General features: G+C 39.1%; 1 protein-coding gene across 3 annotated transcripts; it reads left to right on the top strand.

Annotated features, from left to right (window-relative positions):
- Positions 1 to 87: 87 nt before the first annotated feature.
- TMEM43 (transmembrane protein 43) lies at positions 88 to 18,108 on the top strand. 3 transcript variants are annotated; one of them, XM_025167573.2, is made up of 12 exons: positions 88 to 304; positions 4,433 to 4,582; positions 5,716 to 5,850; positions 6,546 to 6,640; positions 10,488 to 10,537; positions 11,727 to 11,796; positions 12,100 to 12,170; positions 13,103 to 13,224; positions 13,440 to 13,514; positions 13,617 to 13,718; positions 14,834 to 14,951; positions 15,492 to 18,108. In XM_025167573.2, exons 2-12 carry the CDS (start codon positions 4,442 to 4,444, stop codon positions 15,692 to 15,694), a joined length of 1,182 nt encoding a protein of 393 aa, XP_025023341.1. In that variant the 5' UTR covers positions 88 to 304; positions 4,433 to 4,441; the 3' UTR covers positions 15,695 to 18,108. The 3 variants fall into 3 exon arrangements, with proteins under 3 accessions (XP_025023341.1, XP_007429705.1, XP_087990407.1); XM_007429643.4 differs by having other exon boundaries at positions 89 to 304; positions 4,430 to 4,582; XM_088134281.1 differs by lacking the exon at positions 88 to 304 and adding an exon at positions 561 to 648 and having other exon boundaries at positions 4,430 to 4,582.
- The last annotated feature ends 477 nt before the right edge of the window (positions 18,109 to 18,585 follow it).

Below are 18,585 nucleotides of genomic sequence, written 5' to 3' on the forward strand. Positions count from 1 at the left end.
TCGAAAGTTCAATGATATTCCCAGCAATGCTTTGCGAAAGATAGGCGCGTCAGGACTCTATCTCCCAGCATGCTCCAGAGTTGTATTTTTCGTCTCCCTCCCCGTCTATCTGTTTCTCGCACATACAGGGGCGCGCACGAGCTATCCCAGGTCTACGGGGGAGGGCGGGGTTTGCCGCGAATGCTGAAAGGGGAGATTTGGGTCTGATCCTTTGGAATCTGGTCGTCCGATCTCTTCCTTCCACTTTAAGAATAGCTCAGGGGGGTTGATACATTTACTGAAAGCTCAAAGCACACCGATATAGGTAAGTATGGGCTCCCCCCCCCCTTATCAAGAAAAACCGTTTGGAGATTCTTTGCAATGGGAAGCAGCATAGAAGTACTTCTAATAAATAAATGTACATAACCAGTGGGAGACAGGCAAGCCCCAAAAGTGTGTCGTCGCAGGACTGCGATCCAGCGCACGCTGATGTCAGAGGAAAGGGGTCGGCTAGCAGGAGTCTGGCTGATTTGTCAGCAGAGGCTTTTTTAGGAGAAACACATTTGCTTCATCCGAGGGGTGATGATAGGGAGACTCTCGTTACTTTAGGTTGGCGAGCGTGAGAAATGAGCCGTTCCCCCTCGGACCAGTTTCTGCGTGAAAGATAAGGTTGTTGCCGCTGAACGACTTAACGGAATGAGCTTGCTTCATGTTTGAGTTACTGCGCGATTTCATGCTGCTTCCAACGAGTCCGTATATTCCCATGGAAAAGGGCGTCTGCTTGCAAATTGTTCTAGGGTGTTGTCGCTTGCAGTGTTTAAAAATGGCCTAATGCATTCCGATGTTTGCATACTGGCACAAACTTTTCAGATTGGGATTAACAGCGTCTGCTCAGTTTTGAAGCGTCCCCTTTCCACCATCGGTCTCGCTGTAGTAATGTCCATCCGTGCGTAAACAAATAACGACATCGGAAAGGCTGCATGGGCAGCAGTTGTGTTATAGCGTTGTATTATTTAACCGAAAGTATGCCTCTTGAACTTAACAAGGTTTATTTCTGAGCAGGCGTTATTTTGTAAAGATTATTTTGTTCGAAAGGCACGGCTGAGTACCCTAAAAGCAATGAATAGAGTAGTAACGATCGAAAGACTGCAGAAATAGCATTTCAGGTTTAAAAACGGTAAAAACTAAGCTTCATCATGATCTTAAAAAAAACAAGTAAAATTAAGGGAGCCAACTAAAAATGTCAAAACCCTACTAAATAGAGCCTTGCAGTGCAGTTGTAAGCATATCAGTTTAGAGGTACATTCTTACCGTTTTAAATGAGATCTATTCCAAATAAATGTGTGTCTAGCCAGGATTGGGACTCAGAATGACTGCAGCACATAGATACCCAGCCGTCAACACCATTTTTAGACCATTTGTACCAGCTGTTCCCATTGAATAGAACAGTTATTTGATTTGGGATTTATGAAGAAAAATTCTGCAGTTCTTGAAAGCTTCAGTGTCATAGTTTGTGGTTGATAACCCATCACTAACCAATAGCCCATTTTTCGTATCCAAATGTTTGAAATATGACATCACCAGTGTTCTTTAGGGCTTTAATAATCAATAATATAATCCATCAATTTTGTAAGGCTGGTATTGGAAATTTAGGAAGGAGAGAAATAATTATAATTGCGTAGTTGGCTGCCTTGGAACATCAGAAACCTGCCTAAATAGACTGGTGCAAGTCTTCATATGCAGTAGACAAAGCGAATATGCCTTTGGTAAATTGTGAGACTTCATTTTCTGGACAGAACTAAATTACTCAGTACAGCTAGTGGAGCATACAAATAATAGGAAGAAATAGGTAGATTAACCATGCAATCTTAATCATGCCTATGAATTAAATGGAACTGTCCCATTAGATTGTACCCCAAGTGACAAATTGGCATATTATTATCCTATGCGTATTTGGGAACAAGCTCCATTGAATTGAATTGGCCTTATTTTAGAATAAACATGTATGAGACTGTGCTGCAAGGCAGTTTGAAAGAGCCTATTAAAAGTAGGGGATGTTTAGCAATATCTTCTTTAATTGTATCACAGTGATGGTCTTTTCTAAATAGCTTTGAGTATTATTTCTGTTAGTAATCAGTCCATTATTACATTCTGCTTCAGTGTTTAGAAATTAAAACTTGATCAGAATTTCAAAACAAATCAGTGGAGTTCTTACTCATCCATCCATCCATCCATCCATCCATCCATCCATCCATCCATCATAAATCTGATTTTCTGGACATAGAATTTTTGACCTTGCTAAAATTTATTGCTTGTTTCCAGTTTGTCTCCATGATCAGAGGATTGTCCTCAAAATAATTATGTCCAATTAATACCTACACTTTTATCATTATGCTCAATAGGGTAAATAAACTAGACTCTCCTATTAAGCAGTTTTCTTATTCAGCTAATAAAAAACTTTTGTGCTAATAAGGAACTGGCTAATAAGGAACTAATTTAGTTTTATTGCTGGCTGTGTGTTTTGATTTACTTCAGAAGACACATAATCTGAGAATAAAATAAAGAAAAAGAAAATATCCTTCCTGCAGAGGACTGTGCATTCCCTTTCTCCTGTTTGGGTCTGATATTTAGGCTTGATCCTGTTTTGCAAGCAAAAATTAACCATGGTGTAGCATATCTACATGGATCACTACAGTAAGACTGTGCAGTGTTTCGGGTTCATCTTGGAAGAGGGGCTTCAGAATGCATGGGAGCAACACGTGCCTGTGACTCATTAAAACACCTGTGTCTTTTTCAAGCATTCTTTGGCTGCTGTAAAGAGGCTTTCATAGCAACCAAGATATTCTTGGGAACAAATCTGTATTTTTTCAAAATCTGTATTTTTTCAAATTGCAGATAGGTGTTGCATTCCACTTCTGAAAGTTCTAAAGCACTTCTTCTAAACTGAACCCAAAGTTTGTACAGACCTTCTGTGTACAAGTTGTTTTCATGTTGCTCTGTGAATAACTGTGTGTCTATGCTTCAAAGCAGGTTGCTATAAGCAACTGTTGCAAAATATTATGGCATAGACCCACCTTCAAATAGGTTTAAATTGGATGACAGATAATTTGTTATTGCTGCCCTTAATGCAAATTTCAAACTGTATTATGTAGCCCTGTAAGCTACTAATTTTGAGAAGCAGCTTCTATAAATAATATGGCTTTATACTGAAAAATAATGCATCATAATAAGCCATAATGAGATGTATTCAGTTTTGGCTTAGGGTGATAAGTGAAAGCATGAAAGATCTAGCTCATGATTAGCTGAATTCACACATCATGTTTTTTCCATGGTTTATTGAAGAAGCCTTTGAACAACACTAGACCAGTGTTTCTCAACCTCGGCAACTTAAAGTTGCCAAGGTTGAGAAACACTGTACTAGACAATAGCAAGAAATGTTAATGGAAAGATTCATACAATGCGCTAAGTCAGGAGTGGACAACCATAACCTGTGGCCTGCATATCATCCCCAGTATCACTCCAGCATCTTGAGATCACACTGCAAAAATTCAGCAACAAAATAGGCTGATTTGGGGCACATCTTTTCCAAAGATGCCACAGAGACATGGAAGGCCTCTGAAATGTTGTCCATTCTGTTTTAAGTCACAATCAAATCAGTGGCATATGTGAAGCTAATCAGTGCTATGTGCTGTCATATTGTCATGCTCCTCTTCTGCTGTCACAGAATTGTGATCCTGTAGAAGGATGAACTTAGCACAAGGACTGGACTGAAAGAGAACTTCAGAGGAAATGGTTTGAGAAGTTAATCTTTTCCCATCTCCATAGATGGATAATTCATCAAACTGAAACTTAGTAACTGAGTTCCTGCCCTCCAAGTTAAGATCCCAGTTGATGTTGTCATTTTTTGCTGAATATGTTCTACATGTCCTGTCCCCAACTAATTTTTCTTGAAAAATCACCATCCGCTGCTTAGTGCCACTAGTAAGCCCAATGAATATATGTTTTCTTTTTTTTTTAATAGTATTTTATTGGAATTTTAAAGTTACAAAGTTAAAAGTTAGAAATGAAAAAAAAATTGAAAATACAAATTATAAAGAAAAGGAAAAGTGAGATAAAGTAAAAGAAAAAGAAAAAAGAAATGAAAAATAGATAACTTCCAATCTATCTCTGGTCTTAGGAATAATAAGAGTATCATAAGTGTTAGTTTTTAATGCATTAAGTAGGAATAATTCTTTGTCAAAACATTTGTTTTGACATTACATTTATAATCTAATCTTCAAATCCCCATGTAAGGTTCACCCCACCTGCATATGTTTTCCATTATTAATAGATTTCCTAGGTAGAGAATTCCTTGTAGCTGCTGCTACGCTGCCTGTTTACACTTGAGCTGTACGAGTAGGTGGTAACAGATGTGCTGCCAATAACTCTTTTCCCTTTTTGTTCTCTTCAGTAGTTCCCTGAAATGGGTGGCAAGGATGAGCACGTGAAGATCACAAGCGAGCGCAAGCCTGGGTTTCTGGAGCGCCTCAGTGAGACTTCTGGAGGGATGCTTGTTGGCCTGGCCACTTTTGCCCTGTCTTTCTATGTTCTTTTTACCAATGAGGTGAGAGGGAATGGGCAAAAATGTCAGGTTTAAACTGGACAAGAGTTGCACATGCAAAATAAGCTGTTTTGATCGTTTTGGAAGTGTGCAAAATGATGCATATCTCCAGAACAATGGAAGCATCTCTTTTGAATTTGAAATGGGGGTGGAGGGTGAATTTAAAATGTTTTAACATTTTGCACAAAACTACAGTGCATGTAAGATGTGTTTGGACTATTTTCAAGGGCACCTAAGATTAAGGGCAATGCTCCCTGTATCATATGTCACACAATGTCGTCATTTCCAGGACAAAGAAGCTGCAAAAACAGATCCATTTTTGGAAAGGCCCTACTTTGTTGTTTTAATTCCTTCATGAGGTTAAGACCTTCATTCATGGATTTGGATAATCTGTAAAATATGTTATATGAAACTGGATATTGGAAAGCATTAAACAACAGTCTTGGCATAGTAGGCTCTCTTTTGAAGCCTTCTTTCTCCTTTGTTCTTGTCATGGATATCCTCCAGGAAGTGCCCTAGTAGTTTGAAGTAAGTGAAAGTAGAGATCTGATGCTCAGCAAATTTATTGAGTTGATTTATTTCAATGAAAAAAGTACTGATGTAGCTTGTGGGGAAATTGTTATGGGGGGAATTTTCATATATATTGCATCTATTGTTGAAAATTAAAGGAAAATGCTTCTCCTTCAAAATGCTTGTGGTATGCTGTTTTATGAATGAACAAGTCATTAGTTCCAACCTTTTATTTTAATGCAGTTTCAAGGAGAACTGAACAGTCCTATGTCAGGATCCTTTGTATTTTTATATTTGGCATCAGACTTGGAGTTTTAGTTCAATGAATCCTTGTGCCAAAGAGTTCCACGGGCTTTGAAGGCTGCTTTGCATTAACAGTGCATAAAACCATTCTGCCTGCCTTCCGAGATGCTATTTACTATTCCAGCAAGATTAGATTATTTAAAGAGGAGAAGGTTGATCACTGAGTTCCTGCAACCAAAGTACTTTATTTTTTTCTGTGTAAATGAATTTTCATTCAAAAACAAATCTTTTCTGTGTGGTGATTTCAGCATGACACTGCATTGACAAGTTCTTGCTTCAAGGGCCTATTTGAACCACTTTATCTCTCATTTCACCATTTCTAGGGGCGAGCTTTGAAAACAGCCTCCTCTTTGGCTGAGGGGCTTTCCCTAGTGGTCCCACTTGACAACATCCAGATTATATCCCAGGAGAATGACAAGAAACTTGTGCACTTATCTGGTATCCTTAGAACATCAAAGGTAAATTGCCTTAGTTCAAAATTTTCCTCATCTTTTCACATTACAGCTTTTTTGAAAAAACGTGTTGCTTCTTCTGTCCTCCCCCACTCCCAGTCCTGCTGTGCTGCCTCATTGTGGCGGCGGGTGTGTGTGTGTCTGTTCCTGGGAGGGATAAGCAAAGAACGTTGGGAGTGTATGCCAAGAGTATATACTCCCAGCAGGGTCACCCAAGGCATTAAGGTCATCCCAGCTGCCGAGCTAAAGCAAGCAGGCACCTATAATGGGCAGCAGCAATATAGGAAGATGCCAGAGGAAGATGATCACTTTAGTGACAATGGCAAAGGCATCAATTCATACTGTATTGGGAAAGGCAATGGTAAACCACTCCTGTATTTTTATTAAGAAAACCAAGAAAAAGGTGGATCGACTCAGTTACAGTGGCGATGAGTGCACCATTGGGAGACTTGAAAGGGTTAGGGATGGAGAAAATCTATCTGTGTGGTCACTAGGAGTCGAAAATGTCTTGATGGCATATCATCAATCAGTCAAGTCAATCAATCAGTCAATCAATCTTCTGTCCTGCTAGGTTGAATGACTTATGGGGAAAAAATTAAATGGTATCTTTCTTTTCTTTCTTGGTCTGCCTGCTGAGCATCTAAGGAAGTCCTTGTAGACAATAGATCTCTTACCAACTGACATTTGTTTGTATTTGCTAGCCTTTATATGATCCCAGCTATGGGCTTTCTGTTCGGGCAGTGAAGCTCAAACGTCAGGTGGAGATGTATCAGTGGGTTGAGTATGAAGATTCAAGGTAAGATGCTCACAATAGTCATATTTTCTGTACCATAAACCGTGTGCATGTTTCTAGCGGGGCGGGGGGGAGCAGGTATGTTTGAATTTTTGAATTTCACATAATCCAGTTTAAGATTAAGAGAAAATATTGACATATTTATTCTTTCTTGTAGTTTTTCTTAACTTACTTTTCCTTTCTATCCATAGGGTATATAATAATGGTTTGATCTAGTCTTCTGGTATCCATTTTTTTTTCCACCTATAACAAGTACTGTAGTGCTTCAAAGCTATAAAGAGTGAATGAGCACAGAACTATGAGTCATTTGTTTATAGCAGGCTTCTGGGCTGGAAAGTATGAGCAACTGTGAGGTGGGGGGAAAATAACCAGAAGTTGTCATGCCTACAGCAACCTCCATACCTCATCCTGGGTGTGTGAGATGCCAAACTGAGCTACAGTTAAGCAGCATATAGCATAAATGCTGGAATTTTGGCTCTGCTTCAGATTTCTCAGCCGTAACAAGGATAGGTCTATTTACTAGATATCCTACTTAGATGAAGGAATTTTCCAATGAAGTTTTGAAACAGCAAGTCCCAGTATTCAGAAGGAAATGGGGTAGGAGAAATTTAACAGCTCTTTTAGGGAAATGCATCTTCTTTGTCACAGTTTCATTAATCGCAAATCCCAGTATTTCCCCTTGTGTTCAGTCCTCTTATTTGGAAAGCATTATTCTCTAAGCTTTAGACCACAGAGGGATTGTCTCAGGCCTTGAAACGCTGACATGTTTTCACTGAAATCACAAGATAGTTAAGGGTCTGTCTTAAAAGGAGGCAAATGTACTTGACTTTGGGAGTGGGTGGGTATTCATTGCCGTCATTACGGTGGGGAGGCTTAGGCTGTTCCATATTGATCTAAAGCTCCACTGATACATAATACAAGTTATGTATTTTTATCTAGGAATAAGTCCAATGGTACATATCTGGACTTATTTTCACTTTTTGATATTATTTATGATTGAAATAAAACAGCATGTAAAGTATTCAGAGGAGATTCTGGAGATGTGTATGGTTTGGGATAGTGTTATTTAAAATGACCTCAGCGACTCCTTCCTGAAATTTATTGCTTTTTCAATTTCAACTCAGCACTAAAAATCTGTATCACAATAGAATATGAACTGATAACTCTGCACTACCCATTTTTGTGGCATCCAATGACTGATTTAATGATTGGTAAATGAGCACCAATCCAATACTAGCATAAGAAGAATATAGTAAGGTCTTGTCGAAGGCTTTCACGGCCGGCATACAATGGCTGGCATGGGTCTTCCGGGCTGTGTGGCCGTGTTCTGGAAGTTTTGTTTCCTAACGTTTCGCCAGCACCTGTGACCAGCACCTGTGACCGGCATCTTCAGAGTGCAGGAGCACAGACAGGAGCAGTTCTCTCTGTGCCCAGGGTGATGTGACCCTTTTGTGGGTATTTATAGAGATCTGAGGGGGGGATTGGGGGGGTGGGGGGGTTACTGAGTGGCTGCTTGTTTTGGTGTCAGAATCTGTGTGTATCTTCCTGGGGATTAGGCAGGGTTTTTTCTTCTATTGAATTGTTAACGAGGGGCTGCTGGGGGTGATTAGCAAGTTCATTGTGTGAACTGTTCACATGTCCTGGTGGTTGAGCTGAGTTCGTTGACCTTTTGCAGGCTGTATTTTTCAGGATTGGTAGCCAGGTTTTGTTGATTTTTAGACTCTCCTCTTTTTTATTGAAACTGTGCTGGTGTTTGTGAATCTCAGTGGCTTCCCGGTATAGCCTGGTATAGTGGTTGTTGGTGTTGTCCAGTATCTCTGTGTTTTCAAATAGGATTTTGTGTCCAGTGTGCTTGAGAGCATGTTCAGCTACTGCAGATTTTTCTGGTTGCTGTAGTCTGCAGTGTCTTTCGTGTTCTTTTATCCTGGTATGGATGCTGCGTTTTGTGGTCCCGATGTATACTTGCCTGCAACTGCATGGTATGCGGTATACTCCTCCGGCGGTGAGGGGATCCCTTTTGTCTTTTGCTGATTTTAGCACTTCTTGTACGTTTCTGGTGGGTCTGAAGATTGTTTGGAAATTGTGTTTTTCCATCAGTTTTCCCATGCGGTCTGTGACCCCTTTGATGTAGGGCAGAAATACTTTGTTGGTGGGTGGCTGTTTTTCTTCTTCAGTCACATGTTGTTTTCTTGGTTTGATGGCTCTTTTTATTTCATTCTTGGAGTAGCCATTCGCTTGTAGGACCCAATTAAGGTGGTTAAGTTCAGAGTTTAGGAATTGGGTTTCGCAGATCCGATTGGCACGATCCATGAGGGTTTTGATAATGCCTCTTTTCTGACGTGGGTAGTGGTTGGAGTTTTTGTGTAGGTACCGGTCTGTGTGGGTGGGTTTTCTGTAGACTTTGTGTCCTAATTTGAAGTCTGGTTTGCGTATGACCAACGTGTCTAGAAATGGAAGTTGGCCGTCCACTTCTTTTTCCATGGTGAATTGTATATTGGGGTGGATGCTGTTTAGGTGGTTCAGGAACTTTTCTAAGTCTTCTTCATCCTGACTCCAAAAAATTGCGAAGGTGTCATCCACAAATCGGAACCAGACTGTTGGGGTAACGGGTGCGGTTTCTAAAGCCCGTTTTTCAAAATGTTCCATGTAGAAATTTGCTATGACTGGGCTCAGGGGGCTTCCCATGGTGACACCGTCCATCTGTTCGTAGTACTCATTATCCCATAGGAAGTAACTGGTTGTTAAGCAGTGCTGAAATAAAGCTGTGATGTCTTCTGGGAAGATCTGTTCGATGAGTGCCAGGGTGTCCCTCACTGGTACCTTGGTGAACAGGGAGACCACATCAAAGCTGACCAGTTTGTCCGTGGGGTTGAGCTTCAGGGTGCTGATTTTGTCGATGAAATGTCCTGAGTCTCTGATGTGGGCTGGAGTCTGTCCAACGTGGGTCTGTAGAAGGGTGGCCAGATGTTTGGATAATTCATATGTCGGGGAGCCGACTGCTCCTGTCTGTGCTCCTGCACTCTGAAGATGCCGGTCACAGGTGCTGGTGAAACGTTAGGAAACAAAACTTCCAGAACACAGCCACACAGCCCGGAAGACCCACACCAGCCATAGTAAGATCTGTTTGACCTTCCTAATTTAACACACATTATTACTGTAGAGCAAAAGAATAGCTCTTTTCATTTCAGGTTGGGCTTATAGGGCAACTAAAAATATTTGGTCCCTTGAATCCAGCATGAATCAAGAAAGGTTCTATGTTAGTCTGTCTATGTTTTGGCTGGTTGGGGAAGGGAATTTCTATCTATCTGAAAATTCCGTTTTCTCCCTCAAGGTTTATGTCCTATTTCAAAGTGTGCCTTGATTCCCCACCACCCCCAAAAAAGTCTGATGGAACTATAGCTGGTAGAGATGTGTGCATGTCTGTGTGTGTATTAGAAATTTGGAAATTTCCTACTCAAGACTACTAGGTTTCAAGCTTCATGGGAGCAAGATACAAGGACATAGATAAGCAGGCAAGAAACCATCAAGTAATTAACTTATTACAGAGTTCCTTCTCTGGACAGGAGGCTTGCATTTTTAATGAACTGTGAGGTATGGACACAGTTTCAAAAGCTGATACATTTATGCCTTGGAAATGTATTAATAACTCTACAAAAGCTTTTAAATTGATAGTACCGGGAGCCCTCTGCGTGAGGGCATCCACATGAATTAGTTCAAAGTTTAGCTAATTTTAGCTAAAATTATTATTTATAGTAAAATATTGTGTAAAATATGATAAGCTTCTCCTAAGCTCTACTTTATGTATTTTTATGTATCTTTATGTATCTTATGATTTTTCCCCTTCTTGTAGAGAATATGAAGAAAATGGTGAAGTAAAGAAAGAAACAAGATATTCTTACAGTAAGTTTGCTAGTACAGAAATTTGTCTCATGAAACTATCACTGGGTGTGGCTTTGATTAAAGGCCGCTCTTCTCCAGCCAGGAAAAAACTGTCCTGTGCTGCTACAACAAATGATGGCGAGAGTTGTTTGTTGAATTTCTACCTGTCATGTTATAAGGGAGACCCACTGACAGGAAAAAAGTTGGCAATTTTATCTGTGACATTCTGAACTTGGAACATTATTTTTTTACTGCATTTGCATTCTCTACGTCCTTCATGAAGTTCAAAATGAAATAAGCAGGGTTATTCTGTTTAGTTGGTTACAAAAATACTGAAGGAGACAAAAGTATATTTTCCTTTTTAGCTAGAACATTGCATCCACATGAGTGATGTTCATGTTATGCCAAGGTTATCTGAGCTTCAGTGCTTGCAAACCACAGAAAGCAAGTTTTCATTGAATTTTATTGATAGGATCATAGAGTTGAAAGGTGGCTTGGTCATCCAGTCCAAGCCCCTTCTTCGGTAGGATCTGTTAAAACATTTCACACAGGTGGTTATCTCTGTTTGAAGATTTCCAAGGAAGGGGAACATACCATTTCATGAGGCAACGTGCTCCACGGTTGATAATTCTTACCATCAGGCAATTCCTCCCGATACATATACCCATAGTTTCAGTTCATTGGCTCTTGTCCTGTTTTCTGGGGCAACAGAGAACAAGTCTGTTCCTTCCTGTATATGATATTTGAAGATTGTTATTTTATTTCTTCTCACTCTTCTCTTCTGCAGGCTAGATTTACCTAATCCCTTTAATTGTTCCTCACTGGGCTGGGTTTCCAGTCCCTTCACCGTCTTCGCTGTAGTTTGTTGTTGTCCTTTTTAGACTGTGGTGCCCAGAACTGGAGTCAATATTGGGAAATATAGAGTGGGAAAATTATTTCTTATGATCTGGACTCTATGCTCCTGTTAATACATCCCAAAACATAATTTGTCCTGTATGTGTGTCTGTTCATGAACAGTAGATCCTGAGAAAAAATCAGCATATGCTTAGAGAAGAATCCTACCTGTGGTGTTCACCAGCACTTACTCCCATATAAGAGTATACAGAATTACAGGGACAAAGGGAAACACCCATCATCTATGAGTCCTGGGACATCTTCCAGGAATCAGGATAGCATTGTTCATATTATTATTTCTGTATTTCCCTTTTAGATACAGAATGGAAATCAGAAGTTGTGAACAGCAGAAATTTTGACCGAGAAATTGGACATAAAAACCCTAGGTAAACTTGATATTTCTCTACACTGTGGCTCTTCCAACGCTGTCCTTGGGGTTCTAAATTAGGAATCTAAGTAAGATTTCTAACTGATTCACTAGGCTCTATTCTGGAAGCTAGACAAGGTGGCAGGATAGCAAATGTGTGTATATGGTTTTCTGGCTGGGGATACTTTCATGCTAGCTATTTTGTTTGGAAACACTGGAGTATGTCTTTGTGGTGGTGAATAGCTAGAAGGTTTGCTGACTCTTTTGTGACTTTGTGCCTACCATGCTGAAATTCATCTGGTCATTCTTTTTGTCTGTGCAGCGCCATGGCTGTCGAATCTTTCACTGCAGTTGCTCCTGATGTTCAAGTTGGCAAATTCATTCTTTCCAGGGGTATGAAAGTTGGATTTATTTAACTAAGATGTATTTAACAAGGCAGATAGGGGGAAATCCTCCCAACTTGGTAGCATTTTGGAAGAGTAGCTAAAGAAATTTTAATTTAAATAATCTTAGTTTTCCAGTTGCCATGGTTTAAATTGTATGGAGCAGAGCATGAAACAGTATCAAAATATCGGCATTATCAAAATACCTTTTGGAATAAGTACCATATTCTAAAGCATAGTATAGTTATTCTGTGCATGGGAAACCTTGTGTTCTTATCAGGACATTAGCCAAATCTGCCTGTAAGCTTTTCTGGTCTGACATGATGCTCCCCCGCACCATGCCTGCCTTCTCCATTTTAGTTCTGTATGGTGAGAAAGGGGAATTAAGGAATCATAGAATTAAAAGGCATTTTTAAGCTGTTGAGTCCAACCCTTACTCAGTGCAGTAATCCAGCATCCATGACAAATGGCTTTTTAGGCTGTGCTTAAAACACGTTCAGTGAAGGGGAACCCACTGTATCTCTGGATGGTTGCTTCTGCTGTTGAACTGCTTTTACTATCAGGAAAGCTTTTCTAACATCCACCAAGAATCTGTCTTTGTGTAACTTAAGACAGTTATTCCATGTCTGATGCTCTGGGATGATAGAAATAGCTCTTAGCCTTCTTCTATGTGGCGTTCATTTGGCACTTGGAGTGTCATCATATTGGTGCCCATTTTCTTTCATTTTGCTTCATAGGAAGAACTTAGAAAGTTTGTGAGATGACCATATAGCATGGAGTCTATATAGCATGGAGTGAGGAGAGGCCTTGCATGACAGCATGAAGGATGGCCACGTTCATTCTGACCTCTGGCTATGCCCACTTTATGCATTCTCCTTCAGTGAAATTTCCTAATGTGTCCATAAGTCTCGGGCAAAAATGATTTCTTATTCCTACTTTTAGGCCTTATTGAGAAGATCGATAATTTCAAGCAGATGAGCCTATCAAAACTAGAAGACCCTCATGCAGATGTGATCCGCTCAGGGAATTATTTCTTTCATAGTGAGAATCCTCGACGTCCAGAAGTAAGAAATCAAGAGGAAAAGAAACAATTAAAAGAGTAAACTCTTGTTTTCCCCCCCTACTGTTCCTCGGCATTGTACTTTTTGCTTTGTCATATCCTTGTTGCCTGGGAACCTCTTTGAACCTGAACTCAGAGAATATGAGAACCTTTGATCTAAAACCTCCACTGGGAAGCTTTTGTTGCCCAGCAGTTTTGTTTTGTTTTTCCTGTTTTCAGGTTGGGGATCTTCGTGTTTCATTCTTCTATGCAGGTTTGAGTGAAGACTTCTCACACATGGGTCCACCAGATATGGTAAATGTTCTGTATCTCTTCAACATCTCCTCATGTAACTAGATAAAGCTCTCCAACATTAACGTGCAAATTTCTTAATTTCTCACCTCTGCCCCTTTTCAGGTGACCATAGTTGCTCGTCAGCAAGGGGATCACTTGGTTTCATACCAAACCAAATCTGGGGATGTCTTATATTTTCTCTATTCTGGAGAGCTCACAGCTGAGGTAAGAGTTACAGATCAGCAGAGAGGAGAATAATAGGGAAGAGTTATACATCTTCTGTTTGCATAAATAAAAGATGGGAGAACATCTCTTTCTTTCCTACTTCCTCCCAAAGTATCTCTTTTTATGCAAGGGCTATAGCTTAGAATTGAAAGTCAGTCATAAAACAACCCTGATTCAGTTTCTGGCAGATCTACCTCCTGATGGTGAGGCTCCTGTCTGAAAACCTAAACGGCTAACCTAAATTGGTAATCCTCGTAGGCAGTATTGAGCTTAACTAAGTGACCAGTGTGAGTTAGCTTCCTATGGATCTTTCCTCCAATTCTGCTGCTGGAATTTGGTCCTAATCAGTGCAGACGTTGCATTTGTAGACATATCTCCAGTTCACAGAATGATTCCATAGCAGCACTGTCTCATACCTTCCTCCAAGAAATATTGCTGTAAGTTAGCAGTGCAGATCAGTTTGTAGAAATATCATTTTATGATGGGTTAAAAAGTCTTTTCAGTCTCTGCAGAAAAAAATAATGCTTATGGACAATTAAAAGGTATGAGTGTATAATGTTTTGCATGTCAAGAATGGCACATGGGCCTTGCAAAGCTTATCAGGGACTGCTTGTATGGTGGAACAAGAGGAAAATGAGTATATTCTGAGTAAAAACTATTTTTCTCAAAACTCCATCTACGCTTTTCATAAACTGATTTTCCCCACACCTTCTTCTTTTTCTTCCATCTTATACTGCCTTAAAACCACTAAGTTAATCTGAAGCTCAGTTGCAGCTGAAAAGTCATCATAAATGCTCTGGTGCAGCCATGAGAACAAAATTGACAATATTTGCTTCTGTTTTCAATTAATGCAAGTTTCTTAGTATGTCCAAAATTGGATCAAATTACTTAGTTTTAAGTATGTTTTGTCAAAACAATTTCAAACTATAATTATAGCCTAGGATTGTTCAGGAAAATTTGAAACTAACATTCTTATTAGAATATGATAGCAGATTGTGGAGGGGAAGGGAATAGGCTCAGGCCAATAGTGCTAGATTAAGCTTTGGCACTGTGTCCAATTGCAGCGTGTATCCTGCTGATCAAAAGAGTTATCATAATTGGTTGCTGTATTTCAGGAAGTATTTCAGAAAGAACATGAGAGTAACAACATGAAGACCTGGGGTCTACGTGCAGCTGGATGGTTATCTATGTTTGTAGGCATCAGCCTTATGACCAGAATTGTTCATACACTAGGTAAGTGTTGCTAATATCCCCCTAGTTTGATTTATAAATAAAGCATTAATCAAAAAGTTGTAATGAACCTTTGGGTCTAAGAAACATAATCATCTAACATGATAAGAATATTAATTATTACTGTGAAGCTGAATATTGTTCCTGGATTCAAATCAAAGAAGATATTTCAGTAATCTGGATTCTCTAGTTTAGATAGTAACTCATTGAAATGGGAGGGAAGGCAATTAGTTATTTCAGCACTGAGCTACAGTAAAGATAAGCTATGAGAACAAGGAACTAACCAAAGCTTATTCTGTAAGCCTGTGGCTAAACTGAGATTTGAATACTAATACTATTCTTCATTATGGAGTGCTGAAAAATGTATTTAATGTAACAGGTAAAGGTCTGGGGGGAGGGTTCCTTCATTTAATGGTCAGAAGTCTGTAGAGTTGAAGATTATAGTGAAATCAGTAGGCATTGGATTACATTTAAAGCAGATTTAAAGTATTTTATAAGATTGCTAATGGTTTGTTTATTCTATTTTTATTTTTTTCATAACAGTGGATTGGTTTCCATTTGTCCGGGATCTGGTTAACATTGGTTTGAAAGCGTTTGCCTTTTGTTTAGCCACTTCTCTATCACTGCTGACCATTTCAGTGGGCTGGCTCTTCTATCGGCCATTCTGGGCAATATTGACTGGTTTGCTGGCTATAGTTCCCATTCTGATTGCAAGATCTCAGGTTCCACCAAAAAAACAGCAGTGACATCATGGACCTTATTTGCACCTGCATTTCTTTGGAAACTTCATACATTTAGTGCTTTTATCATATTTGAAGCAATTACCATCGTGGGATTTGTGCTCAAAACAAAAAACTTCTTCATATTGCAACACAGAAAATGCAACACCAATGTATTCTATTTTGGTTTTAGATGTGTTACTTTTATTATGCAATCCAGGGGTAAGGAATTAGTGGCCTTCTAAGAGCTTCTGAATTACAGCTCCCAGGTGCCCTTGATAGCATGATCAGGGATGCTGGGATCTGTAGATCAGCAATATCTAGACCAGGACTGCACAACTTGTAGAGGAGAAAAGGCCACATTGATAAATTAAAAATAATCACAGGCCACAAAGGAATCCCTGGTGTGCCAGTCAGCTGTTTGGCAACTAGGAGTGTGGTGACAGTATTGGAGGTGGCAATGAGGCCTGGAGGTGCTCAGTAGCATGTCTTTCGGGGCAGTGGTGAATTTATTGACTTTTTAAAAAAATCCGGCATGCTGCACAAGGCTGCTTGGCTGGCCAGTTGTTGTGCAGGCCTGATCTAGAGGTTCACAGGTTCCACACCCAGTGGAATCAAATGAAAAAGTGCAACTGTCCCAGTTTTTTTTTTTTTTTTAAATAGAAAGTTGAATGAAATGTAACAAGACCAAGGAGATTAGGTTTTCTGGGTAACTTGTTTCAAATGTCTTCCAATTTTCATTGAGAAGAATAGTTGATAAATGGACTCTATGGGGACCATATGAGGCTTTGAAGAGTGGGTAAACCATTGTAATATTAATTTGCCTATTCCTTATCCATACTATAACTTTATATATTATAGTTTTACTGCATGCAACAGTTTTTGTCATACTTCACTTATCTTGATCTTTGTTGTTCTTACTATCCTGTGTGAATTCTCATGTAGGTAACTTACCTTATCTACAAGACCTTGAATTTTAAGTGGATCAAAGTGCCCTACACAACACTGGCATTGCTGTGATGCTGTTTATTTTCCTATTACTATGTTCAGCATTCTTGTATCTCAGTTTTATGATTTATCCTTATCCCATGCTTCTTTATTTTTTAAATATGTTACATGATTTATGATCTCAGCTGGGTCTTTACCTGTGACTTGTCAGACTGAGAATTATTTCCTGAACCAACTTAGTAATTTCCTGATGGTTTCATTAAGAATTTATGATTTTTAAGACTAAACCAAAGATATATCAACAGGGAGAAGAGACTATCTGCTCTCTATGTAACTTGCTCCATGGGCAAATAAATATATTATTTTTTAATGAAAGATTATGTAGAGTAAGCCTGGGTACTTAATGTACTGACTGTACTCTGACGAGATTTTGTTTGAAGCCTGCCCAATTTCAGAAAAAAAGGTGCAGTGGTATAGAATTGGGTTCTTTAAATTTTTAAAACAAACTTTGTAACTTTGTTGATTTTTTCCAGACAAAAGACATTTGCCTTTTCTCTGGAATAAACTCTGCTGAATTTCAGACAGATAAATATGAAGCCTTCAGTGACCTGGATTTTTTAACCATTGGTGTTGAACAAGCCATAATTACCTACCTTGTATATAATGCTAAGCTAAAATGGTTCACTTTACACATTATGAAAGCAAATGAATTACTTTAAACTTAGTGCTGCAAAGAATATGAATAGCTATCCATATTTTATGGATACAGTGAGCCAGAATTGCGTTTTTTTTTCCTTGTACCTTCAATCACTGCTTTTGCTGGGTTCAGAACAGTAAATTGTGCAGCCTTCCGATAGTCCCAGTTCAATTGGGACTATTTTATAGAGATGCTACTTTAATTTGTAGGCCACAGAATCTAAAGCAGTCAAATTTGAAAAAGCCAGTGTATACTCTATTACAAACTACTATTGTCAACAATGAGATGATCCAAAACATGGATCACGTAGAAATCTCTGGTGGAGTATATCTGCAATCTACCAAGATAGAGAGGTAGGCTCTCATACTCTATATTCGAAGTCAATCAGTATTCTTCTCAGATCATTATTAGAGGTACTATAAGCCTAAGAGTAACAACTAGTTGGGAAACCAAAACTGTGGAAGTAAATTAGAGTTCATTAGTATCATCCTGGACCTGCTCTCTTAAATGTTGGATTCCAAACTTAAGTGGGGATTCCTTGGTGGTGCTATCTAATGTGAATGATCTCATTTCATTAAAGTCCAGATACAATTTGCCATGTTGTTATTTAACATTTTGTTAAGATATCAGTTGTATCACTGGTACAGAATGAAGCATGGTGACTGCTTCCAGCTAAAATGTAAAGTTTGTATTCTTTATTTTTACAGTAACATTTAAAAAAAAATTTCTATGAATGGAAATGCCTCTTTTCTATTTTACGAATAAAGCTTCAAGAAAATATATATGATTTGCATGTGTGTTTTGAAACCACGATTCATTATTAAAGGTAACAGAGTTAAGAGTTGAAGGTGCCATTTAGACCACTGAGTCCAGGCTCCTGTTCGGTGTAGGAATCCAGAATAAAGTATCCCAGATAGCTGTCTAGCCTCTGTTGGAACACATCCAGCAAAGGAGCATTTGCCATCCCTGGTAGTTTGCTCTACAGTGTTCTTACTGTTAGGAAGCTAGCATTCAGTTGGAATCAGTTATTCTGTGTCCTGTACTCAGAAACAAGGAAAATGCCATCCTCTATGTGTCATCCTTTTAAGTTTTTGAAGAGTGCTATCATTTCTCCCTTCAGTCATCTTTTATCTTTCACATACCTGCCTCTGTCAATGTCTGTTCATAGGACTTAAGTGGTCTCTAATCTTCCTAGTTGTTGTTCTCTGTTCCTTTTCCAGTTTGAATCTTTCAGATGTGGTACCTAGAATTGGACAAAGTACTTGAGGCAGAG

The sequence above is a fragment of the Python bivittatus genome, unplaced genomic scaffold, assembly GCF_059951505.1.
Source record: "Python bivittatus isolate LINGU-HERP-01145 unplaced genomic scaffold, Pbiv_v1 ctg000080_np1212, whole genome shotgun sequence".
NCBI classification, from domain to species: domain Eukaryota; kingdom Metazoa; phylum Chordata; class Lepidosauria; order Squamata; family Pythonidae; genus Python; species Python bivittatus.

Coding starts and splice junctions, on each gene's coding strand:
- TMEM43 (XM_025167573.2), top strand. CDS start 4,442: ATGGGTGGCAAGGATGAGCACGTGAAGATCACAAGCGAGCGCAAGCCT. Junction 10,538..11,726: donor AGAAACAAGATATTCTTACA/GTAAGTTTGCTA, acceptor TTTCCCTTTTAG/ATACAGAATGGAAATCAGAA. Junction 14,952..15,491: donor CAGAATTGTTCATACACTAG/GTAAGTGTTGCT, acceptor TTTTCATAACAG/TGGATTGGTTTCCATTTGTC.